The sequence below is a fragment of the Parastagonospora nodorum genome (assembly GCF_000146915.1).
Source record: "Parastagonospora nodorum SN15 chromosome Unknown scaffold_20, whole genome shotgun sequence".
Taxonomy (NCBI): domain Eukaryota; kingdom Fungi; phylum Ascomycota; class Dothideomycetes; order Pleosporales; family Phaeosphaeriaceae; genus Parastagonospora; species Parastagonospora nodorum.
Window position 1 is genome coordinate 212,746 of NW_001884568.1, and position 23,534 is coordinate 236,279.

General features: G+C 51.7%; 11 protein-coding genes across 11 annotated transcripts, besides 2 other annotated features; 5 read left to right on the forward strand and 6 right to left on the reverse strand.

The window, feature by feature from the left end:
• Positions 1-1,128: 1,128 nt before the first annotated feature.
• On the reverse strand, positions 1,129-2,564 carry SNOG_11698 (hypothetical protein; the record flags this gene model as incomplete). The annotated part of the gene is made up of 3 exons (XM_001801884.1): positions 1,129-1,769; positions 1,828-1,957; positions 2,010-2,564. 3 exons carry the CDS (start codon positions 2,562-2,564, stop codon positions 1,129-1,131), a joined length of 1,326 nt encoding a protein of 441 aa, XP_001801936.1.
• Positions 2,565-2,696: 132 nt separating this feature from the next.
• SNOG_11699 (hypothetical protein) lies at positions 2,697-3,109 on the reverse strand (the record flags this gene model as incomplete). Its single annotated transcript, XM_001801885.1, has 2 exons — positions 2,697-2,954; positions 3,044-3,109. The coding sequence occupies 2 exons, from the start codon at positions 3,107-3,109 to the stop codon at positions 2,697-2,699; spliced, it is 324 nt and encodes a 107-aa protein (XP_001801937.1).
• A 690-nt stretch (positions 3,110-3,799) lies between these two features.
• On the forward strand, positions 3,800-4,788 carry SNOG_11700 (hypothetical protein; the record flags this gene model as incomplete). Its single annotated transcript, XM_001801886.1, has 2 exons — positions 3,800-3,818; positions 3,839-4,788. The coding sequence occupies 2 exons, from the start codon at positions 3,800-3,802 to the stop codon at positions 4,786-4,788; spliced, it is 969 nt and encodes a 322-aa protein (XP_001801938.1).
• SNOG_20126 (hypothetical protein) lies at positions 3,910-4,062 on the reverse strand (the record flags this gene model as incomplete). Its single annotated transcript, XM_001801887.1, has 1 exon — positions 3,910-4,062. One exon carries the CDS (start codon positions 4,060-4,062, stop codon positions 3,910-3,912), a length of 153 nt encoding a protein of 50 aa, XP_001801939.1.
• Positions 4,789-5,565: 777 nt separating the features above from the next.
• SNOG_11701 (hypothetical protein) lies at positions 5,566-6,332 on the forward strand (the record flags this gene model as incomplete). Its single annotated transcript, XM_001801888.1, has 2 exons — positions 5,566-5,787; positions 5,844-6,332. The coding sequence occupies 2 exons, from the start codon at positions 5,566-5,568 to the stop codon at positions 6,330-6,332; spliced, it is 711 nt and encodes a 236-aa protein (XP_001801940.1).
• A 2,383-nt stretch (positions 6,333-8,715) lies between these two features.
• Positions 8,716-10,676, reverse strand: SNOG_11702 (hypothetical protein; the record flags this gene model as incomplete). Its single annotated transcript, XM_001801889.1, has 3 exons — positions 8,716-9,191; positions 9,280-9,891; positions 10,010-10,676. The coding sequence occupies 3 exons, from the start codon at positions 10,674-10,676 to the stop codon at positions 8,716-8,718; spliced, it is 1,755 nt and encodes a 584-aa protein (XP_001801941.1).
• A 943-nt stretch (positions 10,677-11,619) lies between these two features.
• Positions 11,620-12,140, forward strand: SNOG_11703 (hypothetical protein; the record flags this gene model as incomplete). The annotated part of the gene is made up of 2 exons (XM_001801890.1): positions 11,620-11,900; positions 12,029-12,140. The coding sequence occupies 2 exons, from the start codon at positions 11,620-11,622 to the stop codon at positions 12,138-12,140; spliced, it is 393 nt and encodes a 130-aa protein (XP_001801942.1).
• A 2,178-nt stretch (positions 12,141-14,318) lies between these two features.
• SNOG_11704 (hypothetical protein) lies at positions 14,319-17,219 on the forward strand (the record flags this gene model as incomplete). The annotated part of the gene is made up of 1 exon (XM_001801891.1): positions 14,319-17,219. The coding sequence occupies one exon, from the start codon at positions 14,319-14,321 to the stop codon at positions 17,217-17,219; it is 2,901 nt and encodes a 966-aa protein (XP_001801943.1).
• A 343-nt stretch (positions 17,220-17,562) lies between these two features.
• Positions 17,563-17,863, forward strand: SNOG_11705 (hypothetical protein; the record flags this gene model as incomplete). Its single annotated transcript, XM_001801892.1, has 2 exons — positions 17,563-17,736; positions 17,813-17,863. 2 exons carry the CDS (start codon positions 17,563-17,565, stop codon positions 17,861-17,863), a joined length of 225 nt encoding a protein of 74 aa, XP_001801944.1.
• A 194-nt stretch (positions 17,864-18,057) lies between these two features.
• Positions 18,058-18,059: a sequence feature (Short protein (SNOG_20127, EDP89813.1) was converted to a misc_feature.).
• Positions 18,060-18,114: 55 nt separating this feature from the next.
• Positions 18,115-18,193: a sequence feature (Short protein (SNOG_20127, EDP89813.1) was converted to a misc_feature.).
• Positions 18,194-19,034: 841 nt separating this feature from the next.
• On the reverse strand, positions 19,035-21,475 carry SNOG_11706 (hypothetical protein; the record flags this gene model as incomplete). Its single annotated transcript, XM_001801894.1, has 4 exons — positions 19,035-20,281; positions 20,586-21,024; positions 21,292-21,403; positions 21,453-21,475. The coding sequence occupies 4 exons, from the start codon at positions 21,473-21,475 to the stop codon at positions 19,035-19,037; spliced, it is 1,821 nt and encodes a 606-aa protein (XP_001801946.1).
• Positions 21,476-22,154: 679 nt separating this feature from the next.
• SNOG_11707 (hypothetical protein) lies at positions 22,155-22,630 on the reverse strand (the record flags this gene model as incomplete). Its single annotated transcript, XM_001801895.1, has 3 exons — positions 22,155-22,290; positions 22,352-22,485; positions 22,553-22,630. 3 exons carry the CDS (start codon positions 22,628-22,630, stop codon positions 22,155-22,157), a joined length of 348 nt encoding a protein of 115 aa, XP_001801947.1.
• Positions 22,631-23,534: the final 904 nt, after the last annotated feature.

Here is a 23,534-nt window from a genome sequence, read left to right on the forward strand (position 1 = left end):
ATAATATATGCATCTTCTAAAATAAGCTTAGTTTACTTATAATTTATTAAGTACTCTAAAACTTAACTATAACTTAACTTTATAGTAGAATAACTTAACTTAGACTTAACTTTATTATATAATACTTAATCTTAACTTATATAGTCTTAGTATTAACTTAACCTTAGTTAACCTATACTTAACTATATCTTAACTTATACCTATATATAAGTTATCTATATCTATTTACTAGCCTAGTATTAAGTTAAGCTTAAAGAGAAGTATATAAAAAAGTAGAAACTTAAGATAGTAAGAGAGAAGAAGAAAGCTAAAAAATAAGCTAAATATAAGCATTAAAAATAGTAGTATAATACTAAGAAAGCTATATAATTATTCTAAAGAGGTAAGTATAAAGCTTTATAAGCAGTCTTCTTTAAAGAAAAGTATTAAAAATAAGTAGTAGATAAAATAGCTACTACTTAAGTTTAACTTACTCTATCTTCTCTACTAATCTAAGTAATATTATATAGCTATAATATTAAGCTTCTAAGTAAATTTAGATAGTATAAATTAATTATAAGTATCTAATTACTGCTATATTACGTTTTTATATATATAAAGCTATTATATAGCGTTATATAGCTTTAAGTTTAAGATCACGATAATATTGTTAGGTAGGCGCCTAGTGTCTCTAGGCGCCCGGTGTCCGTGCACGGTAAGGCTCTCCACATTTTTCCGCACGCTTCGACTTGGGATAACAGCAGCCGACTCCTGCACATCGCGCGAAGCGTGCGAGAATCACGACAACGGACTATGCCAAAATAGGAAATGTGACAGCATTCGTACATCTGTGCCTCTATGACGCATACCGTGCTACATTTGACGACATGCCACCATTCCACGTGAGCACCTTCTCTCAATAGTCCACAATTCATTCTAGACCAATCCTTCTTGTGTCATACAAGTGGCCTCTGCTCGATATTGCGGTAATTTGCAAGAAATAAGGTGGTACGTGACAGAATACAAAATGGTTCCTGCGGTGAAGTGTTTGCACCCTTGCTGAAAATGGCCCCGGAAAGTATGGTTATATTCAAGTCGATTGATTCGACAGCCTGATTGCTTAGTCATTACTTGCCACAATATCTATTCTCAGTTCCAATTTAGTCTTCCCGAACATTGTTCAGTGTCCATAATTGACCGGCCCACTGTTCCTTCACTACTGGCCAGATCTCCTCTGGTGGCAAGACGAAGCCACCCTCCTGCCGCATCTTGTGGGCTCAACTCCATAGTCCACGAGTGTTTGGCGCCATGCGCAACGTAGTGATGATCCCTAGAGTTACCGGTCGAAAAGTACAGAATCTGACAGCCAGGACCGAAGTCGTAAATACTGCCACGTTCGCTCGCAGCCATGATTGCTTGAGCTGTACCATTCGCGACTTCCAGCATCCGTGGTAAGGTTTCGGGGAGTGGATCGCACGAGTAACCGTAGGGCGTTAGGATAAGCTGGCTGTAGGAATGAAAGTCGATGAAGGAGCGAATGCCTGCAGGGGTTGCTCCGAGCTTCGCAGAAAGTCCGTCCATGGCTTGGTTCTCTGGTGTATCGCCAGGCGCAAGACCACGATAGGTCTGACCACAAGGATCGGGCGTAGAACCGCCGCCCGGAGGCTCAGCTGCCCATTCAGTGGCCCAGTTTCTATTTCCGTCCGTCCCAAGACAGGTTGTATTCACGCTAGGGCGTGGCTGACGATTCTTGCGCCAGAGTCTGTCATTAGTTTGAGTGTAGAGAAAGCCTATGATGAGTAAGCTTGAAGGCATCTTCAAGTGTATAGATAGACAGTAAATGCTTACCATCAGGGTTATGGAATGGCACAAGGTAGAAGTCATAGTGGTCCAAGAACGATGTGACATTGCCGTCGCCAGATTTGTAGCCGTCAACAAGTTGGTAAGCAAGATATTCGATCACCATAGTCGAGATCCACTATTCTTGGGTAAGTTCCAACATGATGAATTGCTCAAGATTGATGACTTACCTCTCGCGCGTGAACTGTGGCGTGCCAGAGTATTACAGGCTTATCCTTTCTTTCGCTCTCCTTCTCATCTCCAAACAGATGAAAAGCGTGAATGCTCCGGTTCTCATAGCTCTTGCCAATTTCGAGCTTTTCGGAATTCTTTGGAAAGGCCTGCGCAAGATCGTCCCACCACGTTAAGTGGTCCGCATAATCGTGGTATGTATCAAACCATGAGAGATCAGGCAACTCCCCTCGTTTGTGCAGTGCGCGATTGAAGGTTGATGGTTTGTCCGCCGATCGAATGGAGCTACCCAGGTCGGTGTTCAGCAGACGTGCATTTAGTCCGAGCGTGTTGAAGTGCGCAACGTCTTCTGGTGGAATGGCTATGGACAGACTATCGCGTATGGGGTGAGTGTGGTACCTAGAGAAGCGTCTCTCTAGATCATGAGCTTCCTGAGCTGACGCAGGTGTAACGCTATAGACGTGATATCCATCATAGCTCGGATTAGCGTCCCTGGCAGCAAGAGGCGATGCTGCTACAAGAGGCGCCAGACAAAGAATACTGGTCCACTTCATCTTGGTATCGATGACGAAGGGAGGGCGGTTCGGAAGAGCTGTGCGAAACTTGTCCTAGGTTTTCGGACCGAACACTTTTGCAGAGTCCCTGGTCGATTGATGTGTAGCATATGCGAGCTTAAATATACCGTTTCAACTTGCATGCGCCGGCAGCAGCTTATCGCTTGCCCAGCCAACACTTGAGCAAAAGTAGTGAGGAACAGCAACAGACCTTCCTACTTCTCGGCATGGGTAGGGGTCGAAGTGCATATTCGTCATGTCGCTCAGCTTGGTATCGAGGCCTAAAGAGGAAGCTGCGTACCTTCGGCTATATGAGATCTGGGCATCCTCTTGGCCAGCGACCGAGCGGCCGTCCCATACATCTACTTGGGTCAAAGAAAGCCCATAGGTCTGCGGTTGTATGACATCATCTTGAACGAGGAAAGGACTTCTATGTCCCATTTGTGACCTCGGAAAGACAGGGTTCAATTCCTACATACCCGCAGCAGTTGCAGCTGGCCAAGGAATAGGCTAATGAGCCCGAAGCTACTATCGAGGGGCAACATAGGTATGTACAGATCGAAAAGAGGACCATAAAGCAGAGCGAGTTTCCGTGACCTGTGGAGCTTGCAAGTAGTTTAGTTGTACGACATGTTGCAGCCAACGCCCGCAGCTTACGCGGACGCAAAGTGCATGCGCACTGATCGGTATCTGATGCAACAATTACATATGCCTGCGCGATTGCTGCAAGATGCGAGCTTAAAAGAATACGCAGGCGAGGTTGGGTGAGCTGATGTTTTGAGGGGTCAGGGATGCGGCACTAAGCCGAGGATACTTAGCGTTGACGCGGCTCCTTCATAATTGTGCCCGACGGACGCCGAACTTCTTCATCGCCAATATGACTGCTTGACGATACCATCCAATGCCTATTGATGACGCAGCAGGTCCCGGTGGCTCAAGTAATACCTAGGTCGCGTCAGGAATGAACCCTTAAAGTGTCTAGGTGCAGATGTCTAATCGAGCGAGTTCGAGTACAACCGCCCTCGATGAAGAACATAGGAGACGATTACTCGAAGCTTGTCTTGAATATCAGGGGTTGCAATCGAAACACAACGGGGATTTCCGTCGAATCGCTTCAGCTAGCCTGAATCGTTACACAATGCCAGCTATCTGGAAACATGCAGAAGACGGATCAGGCTGCATTCGTTTACAAGTGACAGAAGTGGTTTATTTAGTCATAGGACCTCCGAAACATCATGACTGCGCCCCGGCTATGTAATCACTCACCTGGCTAGCAACCATCATCCCCATTGGGAACCAGCACAACAGAATTGCTCAACAACTTCCAATCGGGGTCATCACTCGACTAGTGCTCACCAAAGACATGGTTCAACCAACTGTCATGGAAGATCTGGTACTGCAGTTGACAGCATTCTTGACAGGATGGCGAGGCTTTCCTGACGAATTGAAAGCGCAAATCCTCGGTCATGTCCTTCCAGCCGGCCACCTCTTTGATCATCGAGACTTTACATTGGCTGGTCAATTCGATGAACTAAGGGCTATACAATACCACAAACACGTCTTGCCCCTTATTTCCATTTCCGAGCTTGCCGGTCTTGTCACAGAAGTCTTCTACGCCAAGAACTTCATGGATATTGAACTTGTAGGTCATTGGTCTGAAGCCTGCAGCGCCATTAGACCAACTGAAATCCTACCTTCCAAGCATGACTTACGCGTCAAAGGATTGTCACCATCTTCGCAGCTGCTTTATCCCCAGATGCAAGCACGCTCGTATGCGCGACACTTGGTTATCAAAATCACACGATTCGCGCCTGAGACCATTAACTTCCTACAGTGTTTGATGTCAGACGATCTAGACATGAACAAGCTCCACAGTGCAGTCCTCATCTTCGCATATTGCAGATTGGATCGCGGTCAAATGATTGATCTTCTTGCCTCTCTAGCACCAATTGAGTTTCCAACACGAAAGCTGGAGATTACGTCCCATCGTGACTACAACGGGTTTCTTTGGGGCCACCCACCAGGTGCATCAGCCATTGTGCCCGATGTCTTGGAGATGCCGCTACTCGAGAAGCTGATTATCCGGTCAAATGGCGGAAAGTTTCTTGAGAGGCTGAACCGAATCCATACACTGAAGGGCAAGCCGTCCACGGTGCAAGCTTGGCCTACAGCCGATTTCGCAAAGCGACAGAGGGTCACTCAGAAGGTGGTGAAAATTAAGTAGTGGAGGTCACGGGTGTGGCAAAGACGGAGGGAGCACCAAGCATGGTCGACTATCTGGAATGGAGCGAAAGGCACAAAGAATGGGAATGAGATTACTAGAGGTTCGGTGTAGACAACGATGGCTTGCGGAAGTAGCTTCAACCAAATGCCTCTTAGATCAGGATCTTGAATACCAAAAAAAGATGCAGGCAACTTGGAAAAGCTTGAGTGATTAAATAGCACATGTCAAGTCACCATCGAAAAAGAAATGCATAATGTGCTGTGAGTAAGCGAGTGAAACGCAGTCCTGATATGCTTAAACAAAAAGCAAAAAAGAAGGATATGTGACCTAACCAGGGGTCGCTGAATGGTGTTAGTTGAGGTTCGAATCTAGGCTTATGGTGATCGAGACACTTACAACCTGGAATCTCTTGATTACTGCGGAATCGTAGTCAAGCGCCTTGCCATTGGGCCATTAGGCCAGTTTCACAACTGTTGATGAAAACCTGAGGAAAATTATAAAATATATACTCTGATTTTTTTGCAACTACCCCGCCAAATGTGTGGCGCTGAGAAACCAACATGGCTTGCGACCCACATGCCCCTCCTCATTCATCAACGCAAACGCGACTGTTCAAGGCTACGACGTTTGTACATTGTGATGATGGCACTAACAGCGCATCGTCCCCGTTCGCATAACCCGCCTGACCTGTATAACTTCATCACTTGAGCTCGCAAAAGCTTTGCTTCTCGAGTCAACTGTCTAGATTGACGGAACACCAGAGCTCAACCATCTATCATGGCTGACGACCCACGTGTATTCACGCCACTCATTGCCCAGTATCCTGGCGACAAGTTCGTAGTCGGCGGCGGCGTAGCCATTTTCCATCTTGCGACTAGTAGAGTCGTGATTTGCAGCGCTGTAGACCGACGTGGTGCTAAGTACTACTTCCTCCCCAAGGGCCGCCGAGATGCTGGCGAGGAGAGCGGACCAGGTGCAGAGCGCGAAGGATACGAAGAGGTTGGTGCATTCTTTCATACCATACTAGTTCCATGACGCTGACAGATTTGTTCTAGAGCGGCTACCGCAACCGTCTTCTCCCACTGCCCACCCAACATCGCCAGCCGCAAGCACACCCGCGCGTCCACGCACAGCCCATGACCGCTGAACCCGTCTGGATGCAGCTCATGCCTCTCGGAACTAGGCAGTATGTGTTGTATTGGTACATCGCCGAGACTCTGCCTCCCCACCTGGAGACAGAGCTCGAGACAGAAGTAGGCGCAGCATACAAACCCCCGCCAGCCTTTCCTCGAAACCTGTCTCTTCGCGAGCGTATCAAGCTTGAGCCCGAGTCCTACGAGCCGTTGCATCACGAGGGCACGGGCGTCGATGAGGAAGAGCAGACATACGAGAGTCATCTTGTGCCAGTCGAAGAGGCAGTCCGGAAGCTGGGCGGCAGGAATAGCGTCATGGCTGATGTCGTACTCAAGGGCTGGCAGGGTATACAAGACCGCCTTGCGATTGAGGATGCGGCTACATCGACTAGTCCAGAGGCCATAGCATGATAGGGAGCAGTCGCATGAGTGCCTTTGCTTGAATCGAGTCATGCGCCGCCTCCAACGGTCTTGCATCTTCGCTACCAGCAATCACATGCCAAATCCATACTTCAAGCCGACCACCCAATATTCCAATACTCTCACTATCTTCCTTCCTGCATAATCTCAAAGCGCAACGATCACGCGCCCAATTCACTTCGTACCCACCGCAGCTTTGCATCCCATCCCATTCCAATACTCTCTCACTTTCTCCAGCATAGCCACGATGCCCAAAGCCCTTCACATGTACCCCAATATATCGCACAGTAGTCATACTGCATACGCCACAACATATACCGCGTGCTCTCTCATCTATGTACCCCACAAACCCTGAATCAAAACTCCCCTCGTTCTCGGCGCACTCGGTACCCATATTCGTTCGAACCAGGTAAACCAACGCGTTCATGTATACGAACTGCACTCCACAAAGACACAGCTCGTTTGCGCACGCACGGCCAAAGTACCGAACAAGTGTCACTTTTCATTTAATAATTCCTTGATTTTGATACTTTCCATTGGCAGTTAGCATGTGGGTTATATTGCCATGTCAGACTTTCACTGGCTCGGCTGTGTATACTCCCATGTCTCTCCCTGACTGGCTCGGTTGTCCCGGCAAGCCAGCGTGCGGGTGACGCTGGGGGTAAAAAGCCTAATTTCACATGCGATCGTGAATGACAAACTCTTATAAATCCTCTGCTGCAGCAAGACCCATACGGGAAGGTAGCGTGGCGTACGAGCAAGATAATGCACGTCGTTGGCGGCTTGAATCAGCCGTTTGTGTGTTATCACAAGGACAGGTATAATGCAGGGCGATCCGGAGCTGATGCCGTTCGACTCTCATTTCTTCTCGTCATCACATGGATGTGGAGGCGGAGGCGGAAGTTTTCCCGTTTGTCTGCAACGCTTGCGCATGTGCCAACAACGGTGTGGTGGTCGATATTTGGAGCTGTGTGTTGGGGAGGCTCGTTGGGCGCAGTGCAAGTCGCTGCGGCCGTATACTACGACCCAAGGAGATAGTCTGTAGGATGAGCAAGTTTGTCGGGGTTGGCTTTGCTGGAAGAGATGAGGGAATTGCGTGGGAGTAGATGTGTTCGGAAACGCTGTGGGCGTCTGGTAATAGAAACATGAAAATGAGAGATTGTGGAACTGAGATTGTGTTCATGTTCTGATCAAGTGAATACGTTGACTCCTGTGCAAAAGGTCTCCTACACTATGCTGAGAATTAATCTACAAAACATTAACATCGCATCTTCAAATCTGACGTTACACAAAAACACTCCTACCCTTCACTACTCGCACTCCTCACCACCCTCCCCATCCTCCCTCTCCAACCCATTCCACTCATTTGACCAACACGCACACCTCTCTCTCTTCTCTTCCATTTACCCTATGCACCAACCCGCCTCATGCATGCACACCGGATCTCCTCACAAACTCCGAGATCCAGTGCTTACGACGCCTGCTCAAGAGAGACGCGCAACACACGGCGAGATCGAGCGTCCCCGAAACAAGCGGTGAGATCTTCACGGCAGGCGGGAAGACGTAGTGCATCTCAACAGCTGCTAATCAACGGCTGAGCCGTGAAAAAGTGATGTGCGGAGGTCTTTGACTGGTTGGAAGTGCGTGAGCGTTCGAGGGATCGACGGTGTGCTGAGGCGGGCCGTTGCCGTGTTTCATAGCATGCTGGATCTTGCGTCTTGCAGAAGTCCTGGAGGTATGGTGTGTATGATGTAGTCTTTGCTCCTTGATGCGAAAGGTTCGTGGGGGCGGAAGGTTGTGTGCGCCACTGACTGCGGGCATGGCGATGTCAGCGTTTCAATGGCGCAATGATGATTGAGAACTTTGATCGAGTGAGGATGCACTGTGATTTTGAGGATGCCGACGAGGGGATGCACGGGATAGCAGAGACAGAGAGAAGACTGGTTGAAGACATAGCTGTTGATCATCATGTTGTCATGTAGACAGTACCAAGTATATACAATAGACACTAGCTCGTGCCAGAGCACCGCGACACCGTCATTCGACCGAAAAAGGAATGATTCTTTTAACACATGGCATTTGTATTCAAGTGCCCATGATGGGTCACTTACTACCTAAGTGCCTTTCATCCGTTCAGGTGATTTTGTCTTCGTGCCGCCAAAATATGCAAGGAGTGTAAGATAAGAGGACGAACTATGTCGTACGAAAAGAAGAGGTAATGTGTACAAGGAAGGAGCAAATGTTCCCATCAGATTCAACCATATTGACAAGATCTGATGAGATGGCGGGAGACAGATGACACTGACGTCGAGGAACTGGTTCGTGATGAGGGTATACCGAAGAGACAGACCGGAAAAGTATAGAAAGGAGGCTTCTACCATGAGAAGGACTCCTCACGGAAGTCAACATTCCATTGGAGTTCGCGGTTGCGGACGGCGCGGCGGAGCTCATCAGCCAGTCCGCCAGTACCACAAGTGCTGACACAGGCCGCACCAATGCCTTCTTGCATCTCTTGGTCGACAAGGCTTTGAACGTTCGGTCGACCGGGGAACATCTGCACGCTTGATGATGGAGAGTGGATCTCTCCTTGCCGGCGGGGGCGGGTCACGAAAAGCAGGATCTTGAGAATCTCGCGACGGCGGGGCATGGCGAGGATCTGCGTCATCCATGTTCGAATCCACTCGAGGTGTTCAGGCGATTGAATGATCCAGACAAGGGTAAGGCGACGAGTGGCAACGGTGCCATTTGCGTAACCGGCAACGATGTCGCGCACGTGGGGAACTTGGTGAGTGATACCAATACCAGCAGCCCAGAGCATAACTGTGCCATAGGAGCTGAGATCTTCGCCGCCTATGTCATTGTGTTAGCATGGGTGGACATAGATTAATCTACGAAGTAGATTGAGGAAACATGGGGTAAGAAGATCTCCGGCACTTACCATATGGACCCTCAACGAATGCCGAGGTGGAGAATCTGCCGGCAGCAGATAGATCTGCCTTCTTGAAAAGCTTGTCGGTAAATCCAGTTCGTCGACGAATGATAAATGACATGCTTGTCTTGCTGTGCTCAAGGATATCTTGACGATTCATGGGTAGGCCTTTCTCATCAGCGATGGACGAGCTAACGCTGAGGTCATCCTCTTCCTCGCTCCACGCGACAGAGAACGGGTGGTTGGTCCAAAGGCCGACAGAGGGCATGTAGAGGTAGGCGTGCTGTCCTGGGCGGAATGTCCACGGGCGAGCCATGCGTACAGTGACGCGAAGCGCGTCGCCGGGCAGAACCTCGACGTCAGCCTGGGTGCCACCACTTCCAACGTTGCGTAGGATAAGGCGAACGAGGCGGATCGTGCGCTCCATGACCCAAAGAGCAAGCACACCGTACAGCATGAACTGCTGGGGACGCTCCTTCAGATGCACCCACACGGCACCAAGCGCAAGTGCGGCGCCAGCAATGTGACCGTGCAGAAAGACCTCGTAGAACGAGTGACGAACAGGTGATGGCGATTGAATCAGTAGGAAGACGAAGGCACAAGTTCCCTGGCCAATATTAGCTATCAATCTTGGGCATGTCCCTAGGTGGACTCACGATGAAGCCGGGTCATGATGAATTCGCTTCCAGTAATTGACTTTTGAACAACGGCCCAGCCCTCTGAATTTTCGTTAGTGTACGTTCGAGATCTGCGTGGACAGACTTACTGGTATGTACTTTGTTTGCCATCCAGCAGACCGTGTGGGCAACGGCCTCGAGAACGACGATGCGTCCAAACCAACGGTGAATTAGGTTCATGGTGTCAAAGGAAATGCCAGTGAGCGTAATGATTGGGTTGTTGCGCCCAGCTAGCAGGAAAAGGGGAATCATGTTGATCACTGCCATGATACCAGAGCGGCTGAGGAGCTCACCAGCACCTGAGGAAAAGCTGCTGTAGTCGATCCTCCAGACACAGAAACCGATGTTGACGGCCAAGTAACCCACGAGGAAGAAGGTTTGGAGACGACTGGGGAGAGTGCCAACACCAATGGCGGATGACAGTTTGAACTCTCGGTGGTGGCGGGTGCGGAACAATGGAGCGTCCAGACATGACTTCTTGAATCTGGCGTAGTAGTAGTTGGGGATGGCGAAATATCTTTGAGTCTCGTTTCCCAAGCAGGTCACTGTTCGGATGTATCGTGCAAAGAAGAGAACGGCCTGATAGAGGGCGAATACTAGGACGATCGCCCACCAGATGTGACCGAGGTAGCGCTGTACGTCGACGTTCTCTAGGCCAGCGGTTGGGTCCTCGTCATGTCCTCCTCCTGCACGCTTGGCAAGACCTCCCATGGTCTGAGAGAAAGTCATTGTGAAGTTTGGACTGGAGGTAAGAGGTGGAGCAAGATTGACTAGTAGTCCAAGGGAGAGACCCTAAGTACCGCAGAGGGGCGGTCTGAATGATGATCTGAAAGAGTCCGGGGTAGTCGTGTGCGCTATGCGGGTGGGGGCTCGCGATATGTAGCGAGGTATCCTGTCTTGACCAGCAAACGACAGAATCGGCACAGTGACGAACGAGAACAATCGGTCTGGATTCGTAAAGACTAGCGTGGGCGGCGTTTTCCTTGGATCGATGTGTATGTGCGTCGTGACCAGGCCTCACTCAGGCAAATTGAACTACCCTAGGCGACTGGATGCAGGACGGGGACACAAGGGCTACCGGCAGGCGCAATGCAAGCGCAATTGACGTCGGAGGCAGTCTCGCCAGCCTTCGTCTCCGGTCTGAGGAGGCGTGTTAATCTGGAAGGCAAAGCAAGGGTAGCGTCGTCGTGCAGGTGACAGAGAATGCAGCCGGATGCGGAAGATTCGGGATGCGGCGATAGGTCCTTATGTGGTTTATCTCAGCCAGGGGATATATTGCAACAAGCCGGTTGGCAAGCGAGACTGGCACGCGGCGACAGAAACGCGAAAAGAAGAGAAGCGGCGCTCAAGGAATGACTGCAGTGAATGAGTGTGCGAGGAACGAGAGCAAATGTATGCTAACGTGGGCCAAGTGGATAGGAAAGGGAGACAGGCGGAGGTTTGGTTTGATTGTAAACGGGCTGTGGTACGACTGGCGGCTGCAGGATTGGCCAGCCCCCCTGGCCGCACTAGACAGGGACTTGGCCCCAGAAGTCATGCACGGCACCGCCTGCGATTAGTCCATGCCCTCGGAAGTTGAAACGACAGTGCGTAAGCCACCCGCACGTCTTTGCGGAATTGTCGTTTCATCGCTCCGAATCATCGTCCTCACTGCGAGCCTGCCGAGTGCGTCATGGCACCTACTGACCTCGACATTGCGACGCTCACTGTGATTCATGGAAAACCGTCGCGCACTGTACTGATGAACCGCCCGCGTCCCCACCGCCCTGCAACGTTCCCTCCCGTATCGTGGAACAGACAGGCCGTTTCCGCACTCACTGCCCCAGAAAGCGGTGGCCCTCCCGTCATTTGCGCACGCATCAATGTACAGAGCGCCTCCACGCCAGGCAGACTCCTTGCACAGCACTGCAGCACCTCGGACTTCTTTCAACGGCCCGAATCCCACTACGTGCGGTACGCTCTGTTTTCCGAGTGCATTGGTGGACGATTGAGAGCGGGCGCCTCCGACCTTCAATGCCGTGTATCGCTGTTGCCATGGATAGCCTTTGCAAACTTTGCTTCCTCCTCTCTACATGAAGCAGACACATGCTCCTGACAGCGGCCATGCTTTTTCAAGCAACCCCTTCGGACCAGGCCATCCTGCACGGGAAACAGGTCGATTGGTGTGGGCTGACGCTGCCAATGCTGCTTTGAGCCTGTGTTTCAGTCGCAATCTGACCTGTCAAGTCCATGTTACTCAGCTGTCAAGATCTCAAGGGAGCAGTCTGTCTCAGAGCAACGCCTGTTTGCAATGCAAACATCAATTCAATGCAAACACGGCCAAGCTCGGGTTGGCATTGACAGTCTGGGGAAGCCATGCAGCGTCTCAGGCTCAAAACAAAATCTAGGCCATGCTCTCGTGATTTCGCCTGGCAGATGACGCATTGCCGCCACCATTCTAGGCCTTTGTGGTACCACCCGCCTTGCGAGACGTAGATGCGCATGGAACCTTCGCTCTTATGACTGCCACCAAGCCACCGTGGCGCGCTTCTTGTTGCATACTGAGTACCTCACAACCCAACTTCAATGCCAGGGATCGAGAGCGCAGAGATGTTCCACGGCTTCTTCTCGCACCAAGCCACTTCGCCTTCCGCTGCAGACTTGACAGAGCATCCCAGGATGCATCTATCCCGGCCACAGAACCTCATTCCCGCTTTAGCCTGTGCACGCCTCACGGCAGACAACATGTTGGCCGGATGTTGCCTTGAAGAAATGACAGAGCGGTCGAGAGCTGCTGCTGCGGTTGCTGGGCGCCGGTAGGCTCATTCCATCAAATTCTGTGGTTACAGCATTGAGACATGCATGCGGAAATTCAACAACAAACAAACACTCTAAGAACATAGGGAATCCCTCCAATGGTCTCGACAGGATGTCGCAATTCTAATCGATAGCTCCGTTCGCTGCATGCAGCATGCAAGATTCCATCTTCGCCACCCGATAACTTACGCACCAATCTTCAACATCTCTACACTTGTGTAGCCTACTCCGCACGCAGTTCGAAGCAAGGCGACCCGAATACCAGTGTTGTGCATCCCTACAAACTTCGCGAGCCGCTGACAGAATAACCGACGTTTCAAGCAAATGAGGACTCTTCATGTCCACTGGGAAGATCCAGGGTCTCGAAACCCGCTCAACAGCCCAGCGTTTCGCAGAACTCTTATCGTATGTTGATTGCTCGTTATCGTTCAGCCCGATGTCAATCATGTGCTTGCAATAAAGCTGACGAGTGAGCACTACGAAACGCCATCTGGGCGCTTGGAATGATTACACGATGGGATACGGAGCAGGCCAACTAAGGACCAAACTCCGACGTAATCTTCATCATACAGCCAAGATCAGCGATGTCCCTGGGCAATAATTGCACCGCCTGCCACGACTTCTAGTGGCGGCGATGCGTTGCCCGATGTGTTTTTCGATCCGCGGCATCAAATCACCTACAGTACCTGCGACGTTCGCTATCTCGCTTAACCAGCCAGTTATGTAGCCCGGCGGCGCAGCGCAGGTCAGAACCTTCGTTGCGGGAGTTCCTGCGTTGGTGATCCGCTAACACGCGATGACGATATTGTGTTCTGTAAGGAAGAGTGTCGACAGTTCTGCAAGGTTGAGTCCGTTCGGTTTGTGCATGTTTGCTTGGTGCGAAAGATTGCACGCCTGTTTGTTAGGGAGGAATGCACGCTGATGACTATTTGGGGCGTCTGAGATGAAGGACTCGTATATTCTATGTTCAGAACTTCTACAGCATCAGGGGTGTCAGCGGAGTTGCTATTCGGAGAGAGTGCCAGAATCTCGGGTCCCTACTCGATTCTGGACCAAGGTCCGGCATAGTAAGCTTACTCGTGTACGCGCCGCAACAACACTGCAGGGTGTCGAAGGGCCGTCAAAGAGGCCGCAAAACGTAACAACCTCAACCGTTGAGGAACAATGGCGCCAGACTTTTCAAGCTCTTCCATGAGCACAAGGGTCAATGGAGTAATTCTCTTCTTCGAAATTGATCATGTCGCGCACACAAGCACTACGGCAGCCATGTAATTGCAACAGGTAGCACTGCACTCAATAAACGTGTTTGCATATACAGCATGTTGCGATAGCCAGGGCAGAGCAATGGCAAAGATGCAGGTTGTGGTGAAAGCTCGTGTCGCGATATGGTTAGCGTTCCAGAACGCGCCAAGGCCCTCAACGCCGATGGCCGATGTTTGGCAACAAACACCAAAGAACATTCGGCATGACGACGACAGCATAGCCTCGACGTCGCAATACCATATTTCATGAGCACCAATTAGCATTGCATACGATACAAACCTTATGTATTGATTCATATATTTACGACAAGCCATGGCCGATGAGCTCCCCTGGACTACTTCACGATGCAACCGCCTCCTTCGACCCATCTCATCCAAGCTCGCGAAGCTTCGAGCTGAATTCGAGCGCCCACGTTCCGCAGGTATAGACACACGCAGCGCATCTACAGCCTTCGCGACGAAGTGCTCCCCACGAAAGACCACAAACTTTACCCGGCCGGCGCAAAAGCCTCGAGGCTTCGAGAAGGCTAGAGATCCGGACTGGAGACCGGACGGGAAGCCGACAGGAAGGGGCAGCAAAAAGACATATGGAGGCCGAGGGGCAAGGAAAGAAGCATGTCTCCAGCGAGACAGTGCAGGGCTTACTCGTGTAACCCGTCCCGGGGAGATCGCGTTCACCCCTCTGGTGGCTCGAATGAGCAGCCAGCTACACAGCAGTCCACACGTTCAGAACTCGCCATTGAAGAAGCACGGCAAGAATCGGGGCCCCCTCCAAGTCAACATCGACTGGACACAGCTTCCTGGGGACCTTCGCAAACTTGTTCAGGGTGTATCCGAGGCCTACGCCAACGTTCTCCAAGCGACGACCGACGGCGATGAGAAGTGTTGGAAGGGGACACGTTCCTTGATGGCCGCGTGTCTGCGAAGACTGCCTGCATATATCGAGCTCGAGGAGCATTTTGCAAAGCTGGACCGAGAACAAGAGGATGAGGATGAGGAGCGGGACATTGGAGGCGAGATCTACGAACATCTTGAAAATCAATTCGAGCAGCGGCCAGGAAATGGATGGCGTCCCTTCAAGCAGGTTCTTCGAGCCCATGCGACGTCGTTATTGTGCGATGCTATCACAGACGAGATTGTCGGGCTCGACAGCATGTCGATGTTAGTCACCCACTGCGTCAGGGTCTCCGCATGGGACGAGGCCGAGCGTCTCCTTCTCGCCTACCTGCCGTTAATCGAGGCACCATCAATACCCATCAACATCAAAGCAGACCTTTTCGACGCACAGAGATCGCCATATCTTTATGCAGTAAAGAGCTTTGTCGACCACACCGGACGACACAGATTGCTGTTTGACCTTCTGGAGCATATGATCGCGCACGAGCTCCTGCCACTAGAATGGTTGGCCACCGAGTGCATGCGACCAGTCTGGGATAGAGTGGTCCGGAGCACTTCGAGCAACGATCACCGGACGATAGCACATGCTTACCGCTTTTTCGAAATCGTCACCCTCGCTGGTATGGGCCTGCCCGATGAACGACTCCTGGCCGACGAGACAACCAGCGTCAGGCGCTTCGTGCCCTCGTCGAGAGAAGAGCTTCGACTCGCACTGAGCACCACCTACTCGAGCTTATTGACGGTCATGTGCAGTATCGCGCTTGTTAATAACAGCCGTGATGATGACGCAGGACGCAGTATCGCAAGGAGAGTAACTTGGATGCTCGATGCTGTCGTAATAGTCATGTTGAGCCGGAGTAATATCAGATCTGAAGTCCAGCTTCTGGAAGCACACCAGGATGATGCGCAGACATTCTTGCAACGAGCAACCTGGACCATATTCGCATCCTTTCTCGTTCATCTCGATAAGTGCCCAGTAGAAGCTAGTACTGTGTCGCTCGAACTCTCTGGCCTTGTCCACGGGCTCAATTGGCTGACTGCTCAATACGCGTCGAACGGCATCAACATAGCATCTATTCTCGGCGGCCTTCCTGCGCTGGTATCATCTGTAGCTCGTGGCACTGGCCGAATCTGGAAGGACGATGGTTTCGATCAACTACAGCGACTTGTTCAGGCTTTGCTATCGCTCTCAGGCTATCGCTTGCCTCACAAACTCTGGACGCTTAAGCGCCTTGCCCTCGAGTCAGCAGTGGAATTTGCTCAGGACATGGGCGTATCAGAGCACCATACCTATGCCCGCATCATCGAGCAGAAGATGCGCACCCAAGGCCAGCTAGTCATCGTCCCTTCACCACAGAAGCATGATTCCCCGTCATCAGCTGGAGGAGGGTTCAGATGGGAAGAGGGAATCGGCGAGTGGGTCGCGTGTACGCCTGGTGTCAAGCGCATGGCTCGCAAGCCCATGACAGTTCTCGAGCTGCTACCAACACCAGCACAGTCTGATGATGAGGATGCTTTACCAGACGATAGCGCTATATGGGACACTACGGCCTTAGATGCCGACGAAGACGACGACCTGCCAGCACAGTCATCACCCATCAAGAAGGTACCGCGTCTCTCAGTCACATCACTTGGCAAACGCCAACGTGCTCCGTCTCCCATGGTACTAGTTAAACGTACCAAACTGACGCCACCCGACACACCCATCACATTCTATCCAGATCTCCCAGAAGAAATCCAGGACGGTCCGAGACGATCTCGTCGCAGCACACACGAGATCAAGCAGCTCACCTCGCGTCTGCGCACGCAGCGATCCCGCACGTCTCTCGATAGCGGCTTGCGCACCCAACAGCGCAAGACATACGTCGAGCCGCTCCCCATCGATGCCAGCACTAGCGAAGACTCAGACTCTGATTCGGACAGCGTGAGCAGCGATACTGAATCACTGCCTCATCCAGAGAAACCAGCAGCAAGACATCCCCGAGGCAGACTACCACGCATCCAACAGCGCACCATTAGTACTAGCACCAGGGATGATCCAGACTCCGAGTCTGAAAGCGAAGCCTCGTCCAGTAATGCTCTGTCATCGCCCAAGAAATTGCCAAGTCGACGTTCCAAAGGCAGACCTCATCGCGCCCTACCCCCATACGATGGCGCAGAAGACGAGCGTGACGACCTGGGCATCACACCAGCCCGCCCCGTCGCTAAGCGGCGAACGAGCAGCAGGAATGCAGGCAAGCTGTGGTGGAAGGTTCGACAGAGTGTTGTGAACGATAGCGACGACGATGGAAGCGAGGATGAATTGAGCTTTCACTAGGTGTGTAGCTCAAGCGCAGATGCTTATGAGTTGTCGAGTGATGGTGTGGGGATTGAAAGGGAAAGGCGTTTTTGCTTTCGCGAGAATACGCGCGTATGAGATACCCCATTGGTTTTTGGTGTTGGAATAAATGATTGAGATCTTGTGAATCGTACTCTACTCTGTGACTTGCTCGTAGATGAAGAGCGCATTCACATGTTGCTTGTGAATACTATCGAAGACCCCTACGTACACCGCGTGTATCATCTCCCAAACCATCCAGCAACGCCCATTTAAACTTCTCAAGCCTTCATCAACACGTCCGCACAACCCCCCCCTCCTAAATATCACCACCTGGCACGCCATGGGAAACTCGCAATGCGAATCCGACGAAGAAGCAAGCCGCCAAAACATCCTCAAGCAAGAGCGCAACGCGGCCATAGACTACGCTGAAGTCATGAAGGACGAGCATCTGCAAAAACAACAAGTGCATCGGAGGGCTGTGGACGCAAGAAGAGAAGAGGGAGCATGGACAAAGGTAGGGCAGCACACAGGTTGAAGATAGATGAGGGTGAGATGGCTGGGGACATGAGGACACGCTCCACTGTCGATAGAGTAGGATACACTTTGGACCGTGGGCGTCACATCATCCCCATGATGCATAATTGTCCGACTTGATTTCATTTCATTTCTGGTGTGGTATGACTATATCTCCCTCCCCGCTTCCTCGTCAAAAGTATCGTAGGTCCGGCATAGTGAATGAAGGTGTGAACCGATCGAAAAGAGTATGTCGTCGAAAGGGCGTGGTGTAATTTGATCTCATCGCATCGTACAGGTGGTAATGTATCGAGGGGTGGATTTCTATCCTCACATTTAGCATGTGCTCAACTACGGCATGTATGTACAATGGTCTTACATTTTCCGCAAGTGCAGCTTCCCTGCGCGCAAGTGCAGGATCCACCGCAATCACAGCTAGAGTTTCCGCAGCCAGACATGATGAATAAATATATCGGTATTCGTGGTTTGAAAAAAAGTTTTTGGTGGTTTGTGGTTTGTATCTTGTGACAAGAGGGGTAGCTTTTTAAGTGAGGGGTCACCTCACCCTTATTTATCCCTCCCACCACTCCCACCGGTGACAAACCGCTGCCGACAATTGAAGCGCCGATTGCCGCACCCAGAAGCCTAGCCGCCAATAGAGGGTATCATGGTGGATGCGCGCCCGAGGTGCTTAGCCCTGTTTGAGCAAGTTTCGTGGGTGATGTGGGTGGGTCCAGCGGCGGCTTACTGCATGCAGTTTGGGAGGGGTGGGAATCGCGTTGCAGTAGAAGAGGGTCTACTCCTAGACTTTAGGAAGGCGCGAAAGGTGTTGTTGAGAAGGATGCTGGATGAAAGAATGTGTATATTGCATCGACTTGGCGGGGTCCGTTGTCGGTTTGTAGCAATTCTCGCTATACCAAGGTGACGAAATCGATTATCTACATGTTAATGGTTAGCTTTTGCAGAGGTCAGCTTATCTGTGCTTTGTTTTTGCTCGTCTGACATACGGAGCGGCATGGCATGATGTTCTTCAAATAAGATTGGAGCTGGTATAGACATTGGGACGCCTCCTACGTGTTTGGTTGTGGGGTAAAGTGGGTTGGAGGCATAGCATGTTCGCCACCATCCAAGCACTCGCGTGCCGCGCTGACCGCAGTGAACGTGATGCTAGCTCAAGTTGATCGGCAAGAGGGATGCGTTGTAAATGCTCGATTTGTGCCTCGGAGATATGTTACGTGTTGCTGCTGTACAAGACAATAGTCAACCTGGTGCAGGAAGCGTACATACAGCGGTACCGTCCTACAATACGCCCCTCTTCTCCATGTTGTCTAGATCGATGATCTCCTCTTCGACCTCGTGTTCCGGAACATGCTTGCTCTTCGTGCTCTTCCCGCTCTTGCCGGCGACACTGCCTCTCTTGCTGTCCTTTACAATACTGCTGTCATCTTCATCTTCGTCGCCGAACAAGAACCCTTTACCTTTCATTCGTCTCTTCTCGTCTGACGAAAATGTCGAGTGTGCTGTGCCTGATGCAAAGTTTGACGTTGCCGAGTCCTCGCCTAGCATCCATGAGAAGTTTGAGGAGGTAAGATGTGGTCTTGAGCGTGGCGAGAGGTGCATGTTAGGCTGCGGTTGTGCTGGCTTGGCTACAACTGGTGGCGTCATCGGGCGCGGACTGGGTGCGGGTGAGTGAATCGACTCTGGGGCGGAGATTGGTGCAGGTGCAGGCTCTGAAGGTGCGTCGACTGACACTCGGGGAGTACTGGGAGTACGGTCTGGCAGTGGCGTTGCTGGTGCAGGCAATGCCAGAGTTTCTGCAGCCTTCTCACTCGCCGCCTGCTCTGTCGATTCCTCAGGAAGTGGTATTGATGAGTCCTCGAGGTAGACTTGGACGAACTGCACCTTTGCGATGGCAAGACTCAGTGCTTCCAGCGCCTCCTTTCCTTTCGCATCTTCATCTTGTGTACTATGCTCTTCGGTCCGCTCTCTATGGTGCTCCCAAAGCTCACCAACCACCGTCTCAAGCATCTTCGCCAAGTTCCTATTTCTCTTCTCAAGGCCTTCGACTTTTCGTGCCACGTTTGCAGAATTGTTTCGATCCAGGCCCGGTCGTGGAGAACTGATGGGTGTTGCTGACTGTGCTGGTTTGCGGAACTCTCGTCCACCGGCTCTTGGTGTGCTGTGGCCGGAATTTGCTGCAGACTGATAGGCCTCGACGTTTTTTTTTACTTCCCCTACTGCTTCTCTTATAGCTTTCCCAACACCCCACTGTGACCCACGCTCAAACACATTTTTCGCCGCACCTTGGAGCATAGCTTCGAGGCCTGATCCTTGCTGACCCACGAAACTTATCGGTGAACCTATACTGCGGCGTGTTCGATGTGAGGAGAGCGATGGGGACGGTGAGGATTCACGGATGAATGTTGGCGCTTCAGGTTCAATGGCTGGAGCCTGTTTTCCATATCGTGAGATGATCTCAGCCCCACCTTCTGGGGTCAGGTTGTCGCGCAGGTATAAGGCATCCTTGATGAGGGTATATGCAGGAGCTGTCGGCTGCAGGGTACCGCAAGAGCAAGGAAAAGGCTTCGTTTGTATCGGCTGCCACGAGGTCCCATCGTATCCGAAGAAGCATTGCAATCGAGATCATGTCGACAATTTCCAAGGTAGAGTCAATGGCAAACAATGCGTCCCACATGTCGAATACGGCGTCTAGGGAGAATTCTCGCCCGAAAAGAAGTCTTATCCAACGTCTAATTACTGTTAGCAAGGTCCTTGAGCAGTTTTAGAGATCATACAATAAAAATATTTGAGGCACGATTTCAAGTTTCACCAGATGGGCAAACAGCTCAGGATCGACCTTCGGCAGGAACTTGTCGAAGATTCTTGAGCTCCTTGTAAGCATTGGTGTATCCTTGGTCGTCGAGCCTGTCTCCGCCGGTGCATAGAAAGACTTGGCTGTTTGCATGATGAGCGAGAACAGTGCATGCGAATCGTGCTCAATGTAGCTGGAGTCCAGCATATCCATGAGCAATGGATCTGGTTGCCCAGAAGCGCTCGTTCGCTCGACGGCGTCTCTCTCCACGACCCAGAGTAGTGGTGCCAATATCTCGTGCATGCCTTGACGGTACCCTATGCCTGGATGCATCTTGCACCACACAAACAGTATGTCCAACATCATGTCCTGTGTACCGGGCTGTCGGAAGTAGACATTGTCTGGCATGCATCGCTCAATGTCTTGGAATATCTCGGCGCGCAGCGCTTCGTCGGCTCGAAGGGCTACCCATGGGGACTTTCACGGCTTAGTACCTGATAGGTTCAGATAGGCTCAGCCAGAAGAGAGATGTTTGTACCTCGTCATGTTCGCTCAGTGGGTCCACAGACGAGTCGAACTCATCGGGGTGTCGTATCGCACGCAGATAGTGATCTCGAAGGGATTCGTAAGACCTGCGCGTGTTGGAAAGGTGGGTAGGCCATGATGATCGATCGAGTGTTTTGAAGACGAGGAAGATCTGCTATTGGTAAGCGTCTATCTCAGAGGAGAGAGCGATGGACGCACCTTCCAACACACAGAGCGCAGGCCTGCAGTGATCTGTGGCTCCTTGTGCGAGGATACGTGAATCTTCAAGTCGGTCAAGGAGTGGAAGTCATCGAGTTGGCGCCAATGCTTCCTGGCGGGTGTCAGTGAGGTTTGCAGCAATTGGGAGCAGGCAGGCGCACTCGGCTTCAGGCACGGTCCGCATCACGAGGGCAGCTGAGGAGATGGGCAATTTTCAAGGAATGTGGTGCAAAAGTACCCTGATGGTAGCTCGAGCTATGTCGGTGCTGCGCGTGGTACCGCGACGTGGGGTACTCGCGGGCCTAAGATACACCGAGGCATCTCACGTGGCAGACGTCAGGACAATTGGACGACATCTCACAAGCAACCAGACCTAAGCCTAAGCGTCACCAAAGCGAATACCTCAATGAAATATCGAGCAAAAGGACAGGCGATGACGTCTGTCTTTCGCTGAGGTTTTGGCTGCCAGGGTCTGTTACTTCATAAGCTCGCTAGGATCAGACATGGTTCAAGCATCAAAAGCCCATGGGTGATCTCATTGATGCAAGTCGAATTATGCAGTTTCATGCAACTATGTTTGGCCGTTGTCGATGATGTCTGTTTGACAGGTCCTTCGTCATCGATGCGCGGAGTTTGAAACGACGACATGTTCCTGAATCATGCCTTCCCACGTGCATTTTCAACGACGTCCCGTCATTTGGGTAGTGGTGGGAGTCAAACTGCATTCAGCCGGATCGCCACGACCTACGGAGTAACTCTTCAACAGGACCGCATCGGTACCTGGGCAACTCGCCGTGACTCGGCGTGCATACGAGCCACACGAGATTGTCTTACTCTCAAGAACGCAGATCTGAGCCTCGCGTTCAGTCTTTCTGGCTGGGCACCGCGTTCCTCTGGCCCTCAATCTGCAGCTTGTTTGCGAGTCCAGGTGTGATGATGTCCTGCCGGAAACGCTCCTGCTGCAGCAACTCTAGTGCGCGTAGCGTTGGTCCGGGGTGACTGCAAAGTGAGCATCAGTAAGCACACCTGCGTGTGACTGGCGACAAGGCGGTGTACGCACTGGAGAAATTTTATATACTTGGGTTCGGCAAAGTACTGCAGGTAGTCGAGATAGGCAACAAACTCGGGCTTATCAAAGTACTTTTGCGTAGCGAGGTAATTGAGATAGACGGGATTCGCGAGGCATTGCACAAACTAGGCTCGTGTTAACGTATTGATGAAACGAATTAGGGGCCGTGACGCAAGACAGCGACGTACGTACCTCGAGTTCGAGCTCGAAGCGCGTGAAGCCGCCGTGGAGCGGCACGTCGGGGCGTTCTTGAGCAGGAGGCGAGGCCATGGTGTGATGCCGTGAACCGTGTGAAGGTTGGGGCTGGACTGGACAGAACAAAGGTCCGCTCGGACCTTTCAGAAGCTGAGGCTCAGGGAGTTAGGCTCAGGGTCTTCCCCGCAATTGTGAAGGAGTCGGCAGCTATTCCGTAAGGAGGCTCTGTCAAGACCTCTCGGCGCGAAGATCGTGCGCTTGCAGCGACGAGCGACGAGCAGGGACTACCGCAACGGTCTAATAAGCTTTTGATGAAACGCGGGTAGAGTTGAGGGAGGGAGAAGAGGCAGAGTGCTGGCAGAGAGATGAGTGCAGCGAGGTGAGGGTGAGGGCGAGTGAATTGGAGTGTTGGGATATGGATGTGTGTGTTTCCAAGGGCAATGCTGGGCATCAAACAAAGCATCGAGGGAGGTGAGCCAGCCGCAAAGCCCATGTGCCGTGCCTGTGCCTGCGTCGGGCCACTGCATCTGGGGCCTGTTCTCTCCTTTCCACCCGCAAGACCGCCTTTGCGAGATTCGGCCTGGTTGTCTCTAGGGTATACTAGAGCTGCTCGTGACCTGGCGCCACCAGACACGAGGTCCTGGTGGTCCAGAATAATAAGGCCCTGGACGGCCGCTCCTGCTGGAAGACTACTCGCCGCCGGCGCGCATACCCATTAATTCGCGTGCTGCCCATCACCTCGGTGCTTGTTTCCTTTGCACTGCATCACCTCTCCTCCACCGCCCGCCATCCACGTTGCTTTGCTGTGCCTGGGGTCTATGTCCAGTAATTTCTAGACGCAGCATCCACTAACGGCCCTCAAACGCCGCCCCGCCGGCCGCCCATTGCATTGCTCGCCGCTGCATCGTCCAGCATCGCGTATCGCCAGTCTTAATATCGTAGCTCATTGCCCTATCTGCGTCGCCACCAGTGGCGTGCG